This window comes from Emiliania huxleyi (genome assembly GCF_000372725.1).
Source record: "Emiliania huxleyi CCMP1516 unplaced genomic scaffold EMIHUscaffold_3, whole genome shotgun sequence".
In the NCBI taxonomy this organism is placed as follows: domain Eukaryota; phylum Haptophyta; order Isochrysidales; family Noelaerhabdaceae; genus Emiliania; species Emiliania huxleyi.
The window spans coordinates 410,601-427,576 of NW_005199770.1; the positions used below are offsets into that span (position 1 = coordinate 410,601).

A 16,976-nucleotide genomic window follows, 5' to 3' on the forward strand; every position below is an offset into this window, starting at 1 on the left:
GCGCGCCCAACGATACAACCCACGCCACACTGGTCAGTGGTCACTGCACTACCCTCTAGAGTCACACTGCACGTACGGCTTTACAGCAGAGCTTCCTTCCGATTAGAATCATGGTCTTGACACTTGACGAATAAATACAAAAGATACAAAGATACAAACAAAAAATCAAAACTACACCAGCAGCCACTTGACGAGGTCAAACGAGGAGAGCCCGACCAAGCCTGCCAGGCCCATGCGGATCGCCTTGGCTTGGAAGCCCTTCCAGCAAGCGGCGAGCCCCTCCTCGCGCGCGATGCGGGCGAGCGTGCTCAGAGTGCCGTGGTAGCGGCGGTGCGAGTCTCCCGTCGCGCCCGCCGTTGCTGCGGGCAGCTGAGACTGGATGCGAGACTTGGCGACGTCGAACGGGGCGTTGAAGCACGTTGCTAGCACGCCGCACCCAAAGCCTGCCACGAGGTCGAGGCCCCTCGCCGCCGCCTCGGAGCCGCCGCCGCCCGCCGCCCGCCCGCCCGCCGCGTCGCCGCGCCGCCGCACCGCGGCCATCGACCCAAAGTAGGCTGCGTTCCACACCGAGTTCCTAGGCGGAGGACGAGGACGAGCTACAGTGCGGCACCACCGCGTGGAGGGGCCCGCGCGGAGGGCTTGGTGGGCGGCCACTCCTCCACACTGTGGCGCCAAGGCCGGTGCGCGCAAAGGCCGCCACGCCCTCCGAGCGCAGCATCTGCGCCTGCAGGAGGCTCAGAGGGGCCGTGGAGGGCGGCTGATGTGGTCGCAGCCTTGACTCGGCCGTGCACGCGAGTGCTGCGTGTGCGCGGCGTGGCATGAAGCCACTAGAGGAGGGTGTCTGCGGGCTTGAGATCTGTGTTCCGCATCTCTAGTCTCCCGCGCCGCGCAGTCGAGCGAGCCGGCATACCGGCCAACGTACTCTTTGGTCTGCATCCGCACCTTGACCACCTGGAAGGGCTGTACCACGGCCGCCTCGAACGGGCCGCTTGCCGCGCCAGCGGCAACGGAGGCGGCCACCTCGTCGAGCGAGGTGTGTGCCAGCAGCAGCTGCCGCGCCCCATCGTATGAGGAGTACATGGCCGCGCTCTTTGGCACCATTCCGGCGAACTCGGGGCCGACGCCCCGGTAGAAGCGACGGAAGCCGCCCTCGGCGTGGATGGCTTGCAGCGAGGAGGCCACGGACCGGGCCTGGCTGGACAGGTGGTGGCGGGTCTTTACCATGTCGAACGGCTGGCAAACAGCACATTCGATCAGGCCTACCGCGGCGCCAGCGGCGATCGACTCCATCGGCAATCGTGCGTCAGCACTGTGCGCTTCGAGGAGGAACGCCCTTCCAACAGAGAGCAGAAGAGCGTGCCGCGCACAGCGAAGGCGAGGACGGCGAGGCACTTAGCTCCGTGCACTCGACGGGGGGGGGACCGCCCTCAGGCAAGCTCATTCACAATCTACGCCGCAAAAAGAAGAATTTTGAGCGCCCTGGCATGGTGGCAGTGGGACGGCCGCGAGGTGGCATGAAGGTTGCAGCGAGAAGCGGCGAGAGACTGCGAAAATCCCATCCCTCCCTTGGGTTGTCTGTTTTCTTTCTTTCTTTGGACTGGAAAAAGGCACAGCAGGCGACAGCCCCTTATGGGCCGTCGAAGAGAATTTCGGGGGCGCGCGCCTTTCCTTAAATTCCCTTTTCTCGCGGCCGTTCTTCTTCTTTTGGGGGGCAAAAAGATTTTAACAGGGCGAGGGCGGGCTGGGCGCGGCTGAGCGATCATATATAATCGTTGGCACCACGCGCACAAGCCTCGAGTTGTCCACGCCGGAGTTTGCAAAAGTAACACGAAAGTTATACGCGCGTCCGCCCGCCCGCCGCTGAGGAATGCACCGTGTCACTCGGGACACGGTGGCCGTCATCGGCGTCATTGGCCGGGACGATGTCGCGCTTAGAGAACACGTCCGAGAGGCGTGGAGCAGCGCATCCCATCTGCCGCACAGCCTGGCCCTGCGATTTGCTGTCTCCACGCATGACAGCGACGGAGCGGCCACAGCGGTCGGCAGCGCCGCTAGCGAGGAGGCCGATCTGCATCGCCTCGAATGCCTCGGCCAGTCATCTGGGCTGGCGGTTGTCGTTTTCTCTCTCGCAGACGCCTGGTTTCGGTTTGCCGCGTCGCACCCGGCGTTTGCAAAGGTGCCTTTCATTGGACGGGCAGACACCGACGCGGTCATCTCTCCCGTGTGGCTCGACCGCATGCTTCTCCGGCTTGCGAGGGGGCAGCCCTTCTACCTCGGGCGGGTGCAGTGGTTCTCGTGGCACCGCAGTCTCCACAAGCCCGTCGGGTTTGGCTTCAGGTGCTCGCGGGGCTAGGCCAGCTGACTATCCTCCCAGACGGGACTCGACTCTCACACCCGCTCCTCCTCTCGCGCCAGTCCGGAGGGCGCAGTTGCCGCCGCGCGGGGCGAGGCTCGTGCCTCAGTGCTCTCTCGCAAGGCATCGGCCTTGAGCGGCGCCTCTCGACACACCTCTAGGCGAGCGCGCCTGCCTCACGCCGCCTGGAAGCTGCGACGGGCCTTTCCCCTTTGTGACGGGCCCGATAATCGTCATGTCGATGTCGCTCATCCGCTGGTACGCCGGCTCTCGCGACATCGAGACTGCGGTGCAGCCCTGTCCAGGCCCTAGAAACCATGACGCCAACCCCAATCGCTCGCCGCGAGCGAACCGCCTCAGGTGCGCCTCGCCATTGACTCGCGCCTCAACCGCTTCCAAGGGAGTGGTCAGAATGGCACCGCACCCATCCCGCTCGACAGCGCGCGACGCAGAGGTCTCTTCCTGCGTGCCGCTAGCGCCGGCGACCTGAGCGTACGCCTTTTCGACGACGTCTTTTTGGGGTGGACCATGTGCCGCGAGAGGGGCGCAGGTGGCCACTCCCGAGACCTACTGATGGCTCCTGCTGTCGCGTTGCCCGGTTGCTGCCAGACCCGCCATCCGCCCCTCCCACCCTCCTCGCAGACTCTACCTCTGCGGCGGTGACCGTGCTCGCCTTCCCCAACCACGCACTCTACACCGCGCCCGGCGCGTGCAACCAGGCGGGGCCTGGTAAGGCCGCGTGTTGCTTGCGAGAGCTAAACGTGTCGGGCGCGCGCCCGAACTGCACAGTACCCTTTCCATTGCACCCGAGCTGAGCTCGGCGGTGGCCTTGCCCCAGGCGCGCCCGTCATCCACGGCCTCAAGGGGCTGCCGGCCATGCTGCCGGCCGTGGCAGCACAGATGAGGGAGAGCGCGCTCCATCCCCCCCCCTCGCCGACGGTCACGTGCGGGCCCATGCCGGAGCGGGTACGCGGGGGGCGCACACTGCTCGCGTGCGGCAGGCAATGGAGGTGGTGCACGCTGCCGTGGATCAAAAAGCCGCCCCCTCCGCCACCCTGCAAGGCAAGGTTGTTCAGGACGCACCTCGCGGGCGGGCGGCAAAGGAGTGGGGGGAGTGCGATCAACATCAAGCCGCCGCGGCCTTTATTGTGACCGGCGTCGGGTCGCGACGCGTGCACAAAACAATATTGTAGCGCAGGGGGGGGCAGGGGATGTGGGACGGGGGGTCTCGAGACACACCGACCGACATATACACAAGGCACCTCACTCGACGCCGAGCAGCTCCACGGTGAAGACGAGCGTCGCCTTGGCGGGGATTTTGGGCGGAGACCCCTTGTCGCCGTAGCCGAGGTGCGACGGGATCGTGAGCCGCGCCTTGCCGCCCACACGCATCAGCTGCAGACCCTCGGTCCAGCCGGGGATCACACCTCCCACAGCGAAAGTGGCCGGGTCGCCGCGCGCGTACGACGAGTCGAAGGCGATCCCGTCCGCGTTCCTCCCCTCGTAGTGCACCACCACCCGGTCGGACGCCGTAGGCGAAGCGCCGCTGCCTTCGGCCTCGTGCAGCACCACCAAGCCGCTGCTGGTGACGCGCGCGCCTGCAGGAAGGTTCAGACTCGGTTCGGACAAAAGCACAAGGAGGGCGGACGGCGACGTCGGTGATGGCGCACGCGCCTTCCTCGGCGACCGCTTCCTGGTACACGCGGCTGCCGAGCACCTGCAAGGCGAGATGCCGCCGAGATGCCGCCGAGATGCCGCCGAGATGCCGCCGAGATTCTGGCGGCCGCCTCGCAACGCGCACCTGGAAGCGGATGCGCGCCGCCGCCTCGACCACGCCGCCGGGGCCGGCGGCGGTGCTGGCGGCGAGGGCGCGGTTGAGCAGCGCCTTTGCGCGAGAGAGAGGAGCTCGAGATGTAGCGGAGAGACGCCATCGAGATGCAGCCGAGATGCAGCCGAGATTCAGACGAAATGCGGCCGAGATGCGGCCGAGATGCGGCCGAGATTCAGCCGAGATGCGGCCGAGATGCGGCCGAGATGCGGCCGAGATCGCCTTTTGCGAGAGGCGGAACTCGAGCGCGAGGCGCGTGCGCGGGGGCAGCGCCGCCGCCGCCGCCTCGCCCTCCGCGGCGACGCGGCTGGCGCCGTTCGGAGGCGGCAACGGCGTGACCGCCGCACCGCCAGCGTCGACGACGACGCCGCGGGCATCGGACGCCGTCGGCGCGGCGCCTCCGAGCCCAAGTCGCCTCCGGTCCTCCGCGACGCCAGTCGAGTAGCCGGCCAGAGTCCCCTGCAGCAGGTCGCGGTAGCGGCGCCACGCGTGCCGCGCTGCCGCCGGCGCCGACGCCGCCGCCGCCTCCTCCTCGCCGCCGCCGCTCAGCGCGCCGGCCTCGTGCAAATTGAGCAGCGCCACCTGCAGACTCGCGCCCGCAGCCTGCCAGCACGAGATCGAGCCGTCGCCCTCCCTCACCAGCAGCCCGTCCTGCAGCCAGCAAGGGCTGGGCTGAGTCTCGGCCCGCGTCCTTCTCCCCTCCCTCCACCAAGCAGCCCCCCGCCTCCGCCAGAGAGAGCAGCAGCGCCGCGCCGCCGGCCGCTCCCTCCGCCTCGCGCAAGCACGGTGTGAAGTCGACGAGCGGCAAGTCCGGAGGCGCCTGACGGAAGGGCTCCGAGAAGCTTCAGCCGCTGAAGCTCCCGCCGAGGTCGGGCGAGCGGGTGGGTCTGGCGGTGCGTCGAGCGAGGCGAGCACGAAGCCGAACTGCGGCAGCAGCACGCAGTTGGGCAGCTCGCCGTAGGAGAGGCACACCTGCGCTCCCCCGCCGGATCGGGGTTGCACTCTCTTGTCATCTCGGGTCCTCTCTGGTCATCTCGGGCCATCTCTGGTCATCTCGGTCCATCTCGGGCCTATCTCTGGTCATCTCGGGCCATCTGTGTTCATCTCGGGCAGGAGAGGCGCGCCTGCGTCCCTTTCCGGATCGGCTCCGTCGCGAGGACGACAAAGGAGCGCCCGTCCTCCTCGAGGCCCTTGGCGGTGTGCTGCGGCGTCCGCCCGTCGTGGTTGGCCATGTCGACGACAGGGACGAGGCCGGAGCCGCTCCCGACGCCATAGGCGCGGCTCGTCACTGCGCCGACCGCCCACGACAGCTCGTCTCTGCCCGGCGGCTCGCCCGGCAGGCCGCACTCTGCCCAGCTCGCCGCCAGAGCGTCGGGCTGCAGCGCTGGCACGCCCTCGCCGCGGCTCTGGCCGCGCCGCCGCTTTGCAAAGTCGATGAGGTGGGCGCACTCGGTGAGGGCGAGCTCGTCGTCGGACCTGAGATCACCCGAGATCGCCCGAGATCACCCGAGATTGCCCCACGTCGCTCGGCGAGCGCGAGCTCCTCCTCACCACATCGCCGCCGGCCCTCCGCCGGCCGCAAACTCGTCCTGCGTCGGCAGCATGGCGAGGTAGGGGAGGAGGTCGGAGGCTGCGCCCCGCCGCACCTCGTACAGCAGCGCGAGGCCCAGCTTGAGGTAGCCGGGGAGGGCGCCGCCGCTCGAGCGCCACACGCCGCTCACCGGGCTCGCCTCTGCGCGCTCCACGTCGAGGATGATCGAGCGAGGGATGCGAAGGATCTCGTCGCCCTTGGCCAGGTCCCGCGCAGCCTTGGGAGCACGCAAGCCGCGCTGAGAATGCGCACACGTCTCGGGAAATCGGAGTATCTCGGGAATCGAGGATCATCTCGGGTCATCTCGGGTCATCTCGGGTCATCTCGGGTCATCTCCGCCTTCAGGCCTCGCAGGCCGCCGCCGCAGTCGGTGAGGCGCACGGCATCGGCGGCGCCGCCCGAGGAGGCGACCCACTCCTTGAGGTCGCGCCACTGGAGCTGCTCCGGCGTCAGCTCTTTGACGGCCTGCTTGGCCGCGCCGCCGCCAAAGCCTCGCGCGCCGCCCTTCTTCGACACTTTCTTCTTGGTTGCAAGCCGAGGAGAGGTGACGCGGAGAGCGTGGCGGCACGGCGGCGTCGGAGCGTGTAAAGCGCGGGCGACAGTGAGGCAGGTGGCCAAGACAAGCGCTCGCGACAACATGGTCCTGGGACCAGACCGTTTTGAGAAACCGGTGAAGCGACCGGTGGATCTCTTTCCACCCAAGAAGCCCGTTTGGAGGGATGGGCGGCAGAGTGTGCGGGCGGTGAGTGCTAGTCCTCTCATCAATTTAGAACGAAACGCCCCTCCCTCCCTTCTTCCCTCTACTAGCTGAGGGGCTCGCTAAACGCTCGCCGAGCTCCATGCTGAGCTCCATGCTGTGCAACACCACCTCCTCACTAATCGTCAGGGGCGCGGAGAGCGCAGTGCACTACGGTGAGGCTGCGCAGGGGGGGGCTCGCCCCCTGCACCGCGCTCAGCGGCGTAGGGGAGAGGGCGGTCGGTGGCGGCGGCGGCGAGGCGCGAGGCGGTGGCGGCGGTGGTGCGGGCGGCGGGATGACAGGGGGGGCGGCGGGATTGACAGGGGAGGCGGCGGCCACGAGCGGAGCGGCGCGAGAAGGGGGGGGGGCGGCGGCGAGGCGCCGGTGAGCGAGGCGCCCGCGCCATCAGAGGGACGCGCCGCTGCGAGATGGAGGGCGGCGGTGACGGAGGCGAGGCGCGAGGCGGCGGCGGCGGCGGCGGCGGCGGCGGCGGCGGCGGGTCTCGGTGAGCGGCGGCGGGAGGAGGAGCAGCGGCGGTGGGAGGAGGAGCAGCGGCGGCGCTCGCTCGCTGTTGACGGGAGCGCTTTTGAGCCTGGGATCCCATGCCACTGCGACCGGCGTGCCCGGGAACGGAGATCGCGCGCGCGCCGCCACTCACGACGCGCGCGCGATCTTCGCGGAGTCGGGTCCCCAGAGGGAAGCGGTCTTCTCGGCCGACGTCCAGCGGCGCGCAAGGAAGCAGGCGCAGCGGAGGCGGCCTAGCACCGGCTCGGCGCCGGGCGGTTGCGCTGCCCGCGAGCCGCGTCCTGAGCCTCGGCAGCGCGCTGCGCGGCGCGGCGCTCGCGCTGCTTCTGTGCCGAGAGCGGCATGATTCGCTGAAGCTCCAGACTCCTCGGGTCCGCGAATTGCGCAGGTCACGATTTGCACAGGTGGAGGGGAAATGTGAAATGAGCGAACGGCTCTACTAGTGTAGCCAAACGTCAGATTCGACTGGAGAGTACCCGGCATGGGCCGGGGAAAACCATCGAGTGCACGATGTTCACACCCTGTACAGGGGAATCCTGTACTGGGGACGGTCGCACGAAACCTTTACGGATGGTTTCAATGCTCGACGTCTCGTGCCCGACTCTCTGACTCGCGCGACTGCTTCTGGCTGCTCGTTCCGCATTCTTCTATGGCAGCCAGTACGGTCACGGATCCTTCGTCACAGGGCGCGACGACGCGGCACGCGGCGCGGCGCCGCGGCAGTGACACCCGTCATGACGACGCAAGCCTTCTGGGATCACATCGCTTGATTTCCACTGGTGGATGGGATCAAGAAGGCGGTGTAGACGGGTGTGCGGAGGTGGTCGCGCCGTCCGTCACCTCGCAACGGACGCGGAGGACGCGGACTGCGGCGCCTCGTCGGGGGACAGGGCATGCAGGAGCTCCAGTCAGGCATGGAGAGAGGGCATGAGGAGCTCCCAGGCGTTAGGACAACGCAACCCTAACCCGTAGCCAAATTGGCACTCCGGGGCGTGTGCGCGCGTAGACACTACTCCTTGCTGTGTGTCCCTACGGCATATTAAGATGCCGATAAATGCCTCAAGAGCCGAGTGTGGGCCGGGGAAAGCCCAGCACTCTCTCGCCAGGAAGCATCGCAACACAAAGAGCTACGTGAAATGAGCCCACGGCTCTACTAGTGTAGCCAAACGTCAGATTCGACTGGAGAGTACCCGGCATGGGCCGGGGAAAACCATCGAGTGCACGATGTTCACACCCTGTACAGGGGAATCCTGTACTGGGGACGGTCGCACGAAACCTTTACGGATGGTTTCAATGCTCGACGTCTCGTGCCCGACTCTCTGACTCGCGCGACTGCTTCTGGCTGCTCGTTCCGCATTCTTCTACCCACCACCATCCCCTTGTCTCCTCCAATGTCTGAGCAGTCGAACCGTATGGATGGCAAGGCCAAGCTGCTCAACTTGAGGGGACGAGGCCGAGTTCGCGCGGCAATCGTGACTCAAGCATTGGCAACCAACCGAGAGTTCTTGGCACGTTGGCTGATGTCCCATGCCGCACTCAAAGTTGATATTGCTGCTTGGGTTGCCATTATCTGCGTGGCCGCAGCGGCTGTCGTTGCCGGAGCAAACGCCGTAGGCAGCGAGGCGGCGACGGCGAACAGGTGGCGACGGCGGCGCTTCGCAAAGCTGCAGCTGCCCTGGCGAGGACGGGTCGCTCGCGTACCACGCCGCGCACCCGCCGGGCACGCTCGACGCGAGCAGCTGCGTGCATGCCAGCGAAGACTCGTACTGGCGGTCCGCAATCTCCGAGCACTCTAGCGGCACCGGGGGAAGGCGGGGCGGGGGAGGGGAGGGCGGAGGCGACGGCGGGGGGGGCGAGGGCGGTGGCGAAGGTGGCGGCGGCGAGGGCGGCGGTGGAGGTGGCGGCGGCGGCGAGGGCGGAGGGGACGGCGGCGGCGAGGGCGGCGGTGGTGACGGCGGCGGCGGGGATGGCGGGGGTGAAGGGGCCGGAGGGGGAGGCGACGGTGGCGGCATGTTGCAAAAGCACCAGCAGAACCTGCGGCGGGTGCTTGTTGACTCCTCGATGTTCACATTCTCAAGTGTTTGACCAGCACTGTCCACTGCAAGGCAAAAGTCGTCGTTGGCACCACCCACGGCAGGGGCATACTTGTTGGCGCTGCTTGCGATTGTAGAAGTGCCCGAGCAGCTTCCTCCCTCCAAGAGATCATACATTGACCTCACCTTCGGGACGTCGTCCAGCTCAAAGCGCCGCGCGAATAAGTCGGCGTTCGTCGTCACGAGTCTTGAGCCGACCGACGCAACCTGAGCGTCGCAGACCTCGACGCAGCTCTGACCATAAATGCCCAAGTACCATGCGCCAAAGTCAGAGCCGGCACACTCTGGCTGAGATGGTGGTGGCAGCGACGGGGGCAGCGGTGATGCTGGTGGACTGTGGCAGCCCACGCGCAGCGTGAACTCGGCGTGTACATGCGGCGTGCAGAGGTTGACGTCCGAGCTCGCTTCGAAGCCGATACTCACGGTGGAGTCGCCGTCGACAAGGCTCTCCGACAGCACATCCTTCACCAGACACTCGACCACGTCCGCAGTGCAGTCGGCGCCGCCAGTCTCGAAGCACGTGCCGACCACCACTCCGTCCACGAGCACCTCCGCCGTCTCCGAGCTCGACGCGAAGTCTCCGCGCATGCTCGCCGTCAGCGTCAGGCTCTGAACCGTCGTCGTTGCAGACGGCAGCGCAAACGTCGTGGATGCTGCGCACCCGGTGGTCGAGCAGCTCGCTTCTTGCGTCGCCTCCCATCCATGGGCGCACATTGGTGGCGGCAGCGGCGGAGGTGACGGCGATGGTGGGGGTGGCGACGGCGGCGGAGGAGACGGCGACGGCGGCGGAGGAGATGGCGGCGGCGGCGAGGGCGAGGGCGGCAAGGGCGGCGGCGGGGAAGGTGGTGGTGGTGAGGGTGGAGGCGGCGACAGCGGAGGCAGCGAAGGCGGCGGGGACGGCGGCGGCGGGGACGGCGGCGGCGGCGAGGGCGGCGGAGAGGGCGGCGGCGGAGAGGGCGGTGGCGACGGCGGCGGCGGCGAGGGCGGGGGAGGGCTCGGTGGCGGGCTGGGTGGAGGCTGTGGGTACGGCAGCGAGGGTGGGGGTGGGCTTGGCCGTGGCGGCGACGGCGGGGGCAGCGATGGCGGGTCACAATTGAAGCGGTGCCAGCCACGTCTGCACGTTTGGGCTGACGCCGAGTACTTGCATTTTGAGTACGATCCGTCATTACGAGCTTGGTAGTGGGCCTCGCAGGCCGCCTCACCTTGCCTGTCGAATGATGAGCATTCGCCGTAAGTCATACCTTGGAGGCCACTGATCTCATCACACAGTGGTGGCGGCAATGGTGGTGACGATGGTGGCAGAGAAGGCGGCGGCAGAGATGGAGGGAGCGGTGGTGGTGGCGGTGAGGGGCTGGGTCCGTAGCACAGTTGGCAGTCATAGTAGCAGTGGTGGTTTGTCGCTAGTGGCGCGTACATGCTAGAACGCGTCGCCGACAACGGATCGGTCGCGCTACAACTGCAGCACGCTGCTTGGGGCACCCCCCACGGGCCATGTGCCCGCACGCTGCACAGGTACGTCTGGCCAACGGCGTCAGCAAACGTCACGTCGTGCTTCTGTGTCGTCGTGATCCGGAAACCCCCCTCGGTCCACTCATAAGGCTGGCGAGCCTCCCCCCCTCCAACGCAATCATCACCCAGCGTGGAACATGGTCCAAGGCTCTCCTGGTTGCCGCTGCTGAGCGCACTCTCATCGCAAAGTGAGGGTGAGGCTGGAGGTGGCAATGCCGGTGGCGGCGAGGTTGGCGGCGAGGGCGGAGGCGGCAAAGGTGGAGGCGGAGAGGGAGGTGTCGTGGGTGGGGGCGGCGAGGGCGGCGGGGACGGAGGCGGCGAGGGCGGCGGGGACGGAGGCGGGGAGGGAGGCGGAGAGGGTGGCGGCGAGGGCGGCGGCGAAGATGGCGGCGGCGAGGGCGGCGGCGAGGGCGGCGGAGAGGGTGGCGGCGAGGGTGGCGGCGACGGCGGCGGCGAAGGCGGCGGCGAAGGGGGCGGCGAGGGTGGTGGAGCGGGCGGTGGCGGTGAGGGCGGCGGCGAGGGCGGCGGCGAGGGCGGCGGCGAAGGCGGCGGTGGAGATGGCGGCGGCGAGGGCGGCGGCGAGGGCGGCGGAGAGGGTGGCGGCGGCGAGGGCGGCGGCGAGGGCGGCGGCGAGGGAGGCGGCGAGGGTGGCGGCGAGGGTGGCGGCGAAGGCGGCGGCGAAGGCGGAGGCGAAGGGGGCGGTGAGGGTGGTGGAGCGGGCGGTGGCGGTGAGGGCGGCGGCGAGGGCGGCGGCGAAGGCGGAGGCGAGGGGGGCGGAGAGGGCGGTGGAGATGGCGGTGGCGAGGGCGGCGGAGAGGGGAGCGGTGGAGATGGCGGCGGCGGTGGTGCCTCGTCCTCGGGCGGCTCGTCGCCGGATCCCGTTTCAGAGACCCTCCGCCGGTGGTCCCACCACGGCGCCCCCCATCCTTCCAGCACTAGACCATTTGCCCAAGCACCGCCGACAGCACGCACTGACCCTCTTGAGCTGCCCCGCGGCCGTGGTGTTGCAGGGGGGGCAAGGTACGCTGAGACTGCCTGTGCATCTTCCACGTCCGCATCCGTGCAGAATCTCCACGAGCGGGAGTCCAGCTTGAACTCCAAAGTGTTGGGCAACGACGTCGGACACTGCAAGAAGCCTCCTTCATCAAACACCAGGCACTCGGAGTAGCTCTGGTTGTCATAGAAGAAGGGAAAGACGCAGGGACAGTCATCAAAGTCACCAGAGTCCTCGCATTGGACCTCGTTCTCAGTGAGGAAAGAGGGCATCGGCGGCAGCCGCACCATGTCGTGCGCAGAGTACGGTGATGCTCCCTTGGAGCAGCCGTCCCCTTGCGTGAGGATCGTGCCATCCAGGAACCGTTCGTTTGTGGAGAGCATACGACCATCCCCGACAGGGCCACAAGTTTGACATGCGATCTTGCATGTCTCCCTCGCATGAGCGCCGACTACACTATCCAGCGAGCACGCGGCCTTCATCGCCGCGCTGCTGCAGCCTGGTGGGTCCGGCTGGCCGTTGCACGTCTGATTGCGCGCCTGGCAGTCATGGAAGTCCCGATCGATATAAGAGAAGTAGCTGGTCGGGCCAGGGACGGACGAATCTGTTAGCTCAAGGCAGTACTGTTCGCGAAGGGCAGTGCTGTAGACGGCGTGCGACTGTAGGTATCGCCGGTTGGCCCCTGGGTAGATTGACTGCCGCGCGTGCACAATCTCCTCGCGGCATTTTCTTCCGCAGTAGTTGGAGTCGAACTCGATGTAGGGGCTCAGAGGGATGAGCATCCCATCCGCAGACGTGTCCACAGGAAGCGTGAAGTCCTCGTCGAATGCAAATAAGGAGGTCACTTGCATGAACCACGTCGTGCTGATTGGGGCGGTACAAATGTCCCACCACGGCGACTCACCGCGCTCGAGGCTTCGCCCTATGAACGTGATGGCCGGATCCGTGTTCTGGGATTGGTACAGGGCTGCACGTGCTACTGCCGACATTGGTTCTGGGCTCGCACCAGTCACTACCGTGATGGCATCGAACGGGAGCGAGTAGTTCGCGCAAGCTTCGAGATGGTTGCAGTGGTCGGTGCTTGATTGCTTGTCTCGAAGCGCTTGCCGAGTCCGGGTTAGGTTGCCCAAAAAGTCGTCGAGGCTCCCTGTCCCAAATTCTGTAACAAGCAGGGTGAGCGATGTAGTCTCGCTCTCAGCAATACATGGCTTCGGATACACTCCAGAGTATGATGGATCGGCGGCGCAGCAGCGCGTGGACCAGTCGCGCATGTACTTCGCGCCGTGGATGAAGCGGTTCTCTGCACAGATGTCCTGCGGCACCACGAAGCTTGCTGCGTGGTTGCTCATTGTTGCGGTCTGCTTGTAGTCGAACATTTGCTCGGCCTGCTCTGGCGTGTCCGCGGCATCGATCGCATCGTAGCCGGTTTCGTACACCATTTCTGCGATCTGGACGTCGAAGGACGAGTGGAGGACCGTCTCCCACTCCTCGACGTCGAACTTCGACAGTGCAGAGAGCACGAGCGGAGCAGACAGGTTATACATCGCGTTGCCGTTGAGATGGTACAAGAGCGACTTCTTCAAGAGGTCGCGCTTGTACGCGAATTTCCACTTGTACCCGCTGTACAATGAGCCGGCAATGGAGAAGGGGCGAAGGGCCTCCTTGGTATCCAACAGGTCGACGAGCCAATCCGAGGCCAAGGGCAGGGTGTCGGACTCCATCATGTAGATGACGTCCACGCAGGTGGGGACGAAGTAATTCAGCATAAAGTAAAACTGGAGGTTCGGCCCCAAGTTCCACGCCACATCGTACGCGCCACGAGAGGACCTGTAGATGTCCTGCTCGGCGCTGAGGTTGGCCCCGAGGAAGTAAACGGAGTTGAAGCACGACCTGGGAGTGCAGGAAGGACGTTTATAGGGCGGGCCTTGCACAACGCGTAGCGTAGGCCCAGTTTGTGTGTGTGTGGGCGGCGGGGGGGGGGGGGGAGAGCGCGGGGAGTGCGATGGAGGACGTCGCACTTCCAGGATCTTTCTTCTTGCAGGAGGGCGTCCACCACGGCTCGCACGGAAAGTGTCCTGCCGTCCTCCCCCGATGCGTTCCGAGATACGTACAGGACCAGATCGACGCTCTCACGAATGCTACTCGGGTCGGAGCAAGGTGGGAGATTGTCCCATCTGTCGAAAGAGTCGATTAGGCTGCCGACGTCGCGTAGAGAAAAAGGGCGCACCAAGGCAAACTTGGCGCAGGGCTCCAACGGCGGCGAGGGCGGTGGCGGAGAGGGGGGCGGCGAGGGCGGCGGCGAGGGTGGTGGCGGAAGGGGTGGCGACGAGGGCGGCGGCGACGGCGAGGGTATGAGACCCTGGCAGAAGAGCAGCCCGTCCGGCGCCGAGGATGGGATCAGCTGGCCGAGCTCGTTGGGCCTCTGGCAGTAGTCGTGCTCGTAGAAGATGTCGGTGATGAAGGTGCGGTTTGCGCAGAACTTGACGTGCATGAAGTCGCGGTTCTGCTCCTCTCTCGACAGCCCCAGGCACGCCCTCTCGTACAAGGCCTGCGCGCCTGGATTCGGAGGCAGGAGCAGCGCCTGAACCTCAGCCGGCTGGCGGGCGTAGTGGTCGCACATGTCGATCGGCGCCAGCCACACCGGCCGGAAGTCGGGGTCGTCGCAGCCGCACTCGCCGTCGCGCGTGCGTGGCCGCCGCACCGGCCACGAGCTGTTGGGCTGGCTGATCGCGGCGTAGAAGGTGTTGACGCTGTCGAGCGCCGTCGCCGAGGAGTTGGCCAGCGCATCGTAGTCGAAGAAGATGTTGCAGGGGCAGGCCGCCTCCTCGTTGCTCTGCGTGGCCCCGGCCGGGCCGATGTCGGTGCCGCACATCATGGCGCCGTCGCGGGCGAGACGCGGGTAGAGCTGGAAGCTGTTGGCTTCTTCGGGGACGCAGTACTTGTTGCTGGCGAGGAAGTAGATCTCGCGCACAAAGGCGGGCGTGGCGCACAGGCGGACGTGGTGGTAGTACTCGTTGAACTGCTCGCCCGGTGCAAAGGCGTTGCAGGCGCGCTCGTACGCCTGCTGCAGCTGTCCCGAGCCTCCAAAGAGCGCTTCTCGCTGCGTCGCGGTCTGGTTGTCGAACCAGAAGCACAGGTCGAGGGCGGCGAGCCAGACGGGGCGGTCCTCGGCGCTCTCGCACGCGCAGCCCCACGCCGGGTCGTACACGGGGAGGCTGAGCGGCCAGGCGGAGCTGGTCTGGAGGGTGTAGAAGAGCGCGTTGGTGGAGTTGAGGAAGGTGGGCGAGCTCGCGAGGCCGCGCTCCAGGTCGTAGTAGAGCGAGCAGACGCAGGGCGGCGGTGGCAGTGCCGGCGGCGCCGGAAGAAGGGGTGGCGACGAGGGCGGCGGCAAGGGCGGAGGCGAGGGAGGCGGCGAGGGAGGCGGCGAGGGTGGCGGCGAGGGCGGCGGCGAGGGCGGCGGCGAGGGCGGCGGCGAGGGCGGAGGCGAGGGAGGCGGCGAGGGTGGCGGCGTGGGTGGCGGCGAAGGCGGCGGCGAAGGGGGCGGCGAGGGTGGCGGCGAGGGTGGTGGAGCGGGCGGAGGCGGTGAGGGCGGCGGCGAGGGCGGCGGCGAGGGCGAGGGTGGACGCGGGGGCGAGTACGGCATTGGAGATGGCGACGCCGGCGAGTTCAGCGACGGCGGCGGCGGCGCGGGCGGCGGTTGCGACGGCGACGGCGAGGGGGGCGAAGCTGAGGGTGGCGGCGGAAAAGGTGACGGAGGTGGTGGTACGGGCGGCGCCGGGCTTAGTGGCGGTGAGCTTGGGGGTAGAGGTGGTGGCGTCAACGGAGGTGGTGGTGGCGAGGGTGACGGCGGCAAGGGCGGCGGTGGCGAGGGCGGCGGCGAGGGCGGCGGCGAAGGTGGTGGCGGCGAGGGCGGCGGCGGCGAGGGCGGTGGCGAGGGCGGTGGCGGAGGCAAGGAAGGCGGCGGAAAGGGTGGCGAGGAGGGCGGCGCACTCGGAGGGCTTTGATGCACCACAATCCAGACGTTGGAGCGAAAGTACACCTGTCGGACTGATTGTAGCGAACGTCTTTGCCTGGCTTCAGACTGGTCGAGGGAGCCAGGCAGCTCGAGCTCGAGCTCTGCATCAGTCCTGTTGGACGACGCCTCGTGGCAGAGTAGGTACGTTCCCGCGGGCTCATGAGTTTGGATGGGGGACTCAAAGTCTTCAGTGTCCATACCTGGGTTGGTCAGAACAAGGTCACTGAGAAGCACGTAGTTTCCAGATCCTACAGGCTCTTCTTTTCTCTCGACGAGACCGCCGTGGTCTTCGATGATACCATCCCATGCGCCATCGACCCGATTCCCAAAGCTGTTTGTGATCGAGAAGGCCGACGTGTTGAATGCCTGGTCACACTCTCTGCCGGGATGTTGGTTAGCGTACTCCAAGGGGATCCACGTGGTGTAGTCGCCTGCTCTGATGGCCTTGCCAGTGTACCGCACCGCGTAGAATCGTTTCGTCCGGATGAGAAAGGCAGCTGTAATGGTCGCATTATCCCCGATATCGATCACAATCCGGGGCGGTGGGCTCGGCGGTGGCGAGGGCGGTGGAGACGGAGGAGGTGGCGACGGAGGCGGGGAGGGAGGCGGCGGCGAGGGAGGAGGTGATGATGGCGGCGGGCTTGGTGGCGGCGGGGACGGTGGCGGTGGCGATGGCGGAGATGAGGGCGGCGGTAAAAAGGGCGGCAGCGGCGAGGGCGGTGGCGGAGACGGCGGCGATTGTGGAGGTGGCAATGAAGGCAATGGTGAGGGTGGTGGTGGGGTCAAAGGCGGCGGCGGAGGCGCTTGTGGCTCGCCTAGAGGAATCCTGGGAGGGAAAAGCGGAGGCGGGGGGGAGGGCGGTGGCGGCGGAGAAGGCGAGGGCGGCGGCGGCGAGGGTGACGGCGAGGGTGGGGGTGGGAAGGGCGATGGCGGTGACGGTGGTGGCGAAGGTGGAGGCGGCGAGGGCGGTGGGGACGGCGGCGGCGGGGACGGCGGCGGGGACGGCGGCGGCGAGGGCGGCAGCGGAGAGGGCGGTGGCGGCGGCGGCGGCGGCGGCGGCGAGGGCGGGGGAGGGCTCGGTGGCGGGCTTGGCGGAGTCGGCGACGGCGGCGGCGAGGGCGGCGGCGGGCTCGGCGGAGGCGGCGAGGGCGGCGGCGAGGGCGGAGGCAGCGAGGGTGGTGGCGACGGAGGCGGTGGCGAGGGAGGCGGTGGCGAGGGCGGCGGCGACGGTGGGGGCGGCGAGGGCGGCGGAGGCGAGGGCGGCGGCGACGGTGGGGGCGGCAAGGGCGGCGGAGGCGAGGGCGGCGGTGTGTTGTGGTGTACGGGCGGCG

At 67.6% G+C, this 16,976-nt stretch overlaps 4 protein-coding genes across 4 annotated transcripts; 2 read left to right on the top strand and 2 right to left on the bottom strand.

Annotated features, from left to right (window-relative positions):
* Positions 1 to 80: 80 nt before the first annotated feature.
* EMIHUDRAFT_195091 (hypothetical protein) lies at positions 81 to 1,290 on the bottom strand (the record flags this gene model as incomplete). Its single annotated transcript, XM_005775119.1, has 4 exons — positions 81 to 95; positions 178 to 443; positions 655 to 724; positions 919 to 1,290. The coding sequence occupies 4 exons, from the start codon at positions 1,288 to 1,290 to the stop codon at positions 81 to 83; spliced, it is 723 nt and encodes a 240-aa protein (XP_005775176.1).
* Positions 1,291 to 1,867: 577 nt separating this feature from the next.
* Positions 1,868 to 3,546, top strand: EMIHUDRAFT_195092 (hypothetical protein; the record flags this gene model as incomplete). Its single annotated transcript, XM_005775120.1, has 7 exons — positions 1,868 to 2,337; positions 2,416 to 2,453; positions 2,515 to 2,642; positions 2,714 to 2,903; positions 2,996 to 3,082; positions 3,192 to 3,319; positions 3,355 to 3,546. 7 exons carry the CDS (start codon positions 1,868 to 1,870, stop codon positions 3,544 to 3,546), a joined length of 1,233 nt encoding a protein of 410 aa, XP_005775177.1.
* A 70-nt stretch (positions 3,547 to 3,616) lies between these two features.
* On the bottom strand, positions 3,617 to 3,940 carry EMIHUDRAFT_61278 (hypothetical protein; the record flags this gene model as incomplete). The annotated part of the gene is made up of 1 exon (XM_005775121.1): positions 3,617 to 3,940. A coding segment is annotated over one exon (324 nt), but the record flags the coding sequence as incomplete, so codon positions are not given.
* Positions 3,941 to 6,458: 2,518 nt separating this feature from the next.
* EMIHUDRAFT_432017 (hypothetical protein) lies at positions 6,459 to 7,416 on the top strand. The gene is given in 2 exon segments (XM_005775122.1): positions 6,459 to 6,614; positions 6,627 to 7,416. 2 exon segments carry the CDS (start codon positions 6,612 to 6,614, stop codon positions 7,269 to 7,271), a joined length of 648 nt encoding a protein of 215 aa, XP_005775179.1. The 5' UTR covers positions 6,459 to 6,611; the 3' UTR covers positions 7,272 to 7,416.
* The last annotated feature ends 9,560 nt before the right edge of the window (positions 7,417 to 16,976 follow it).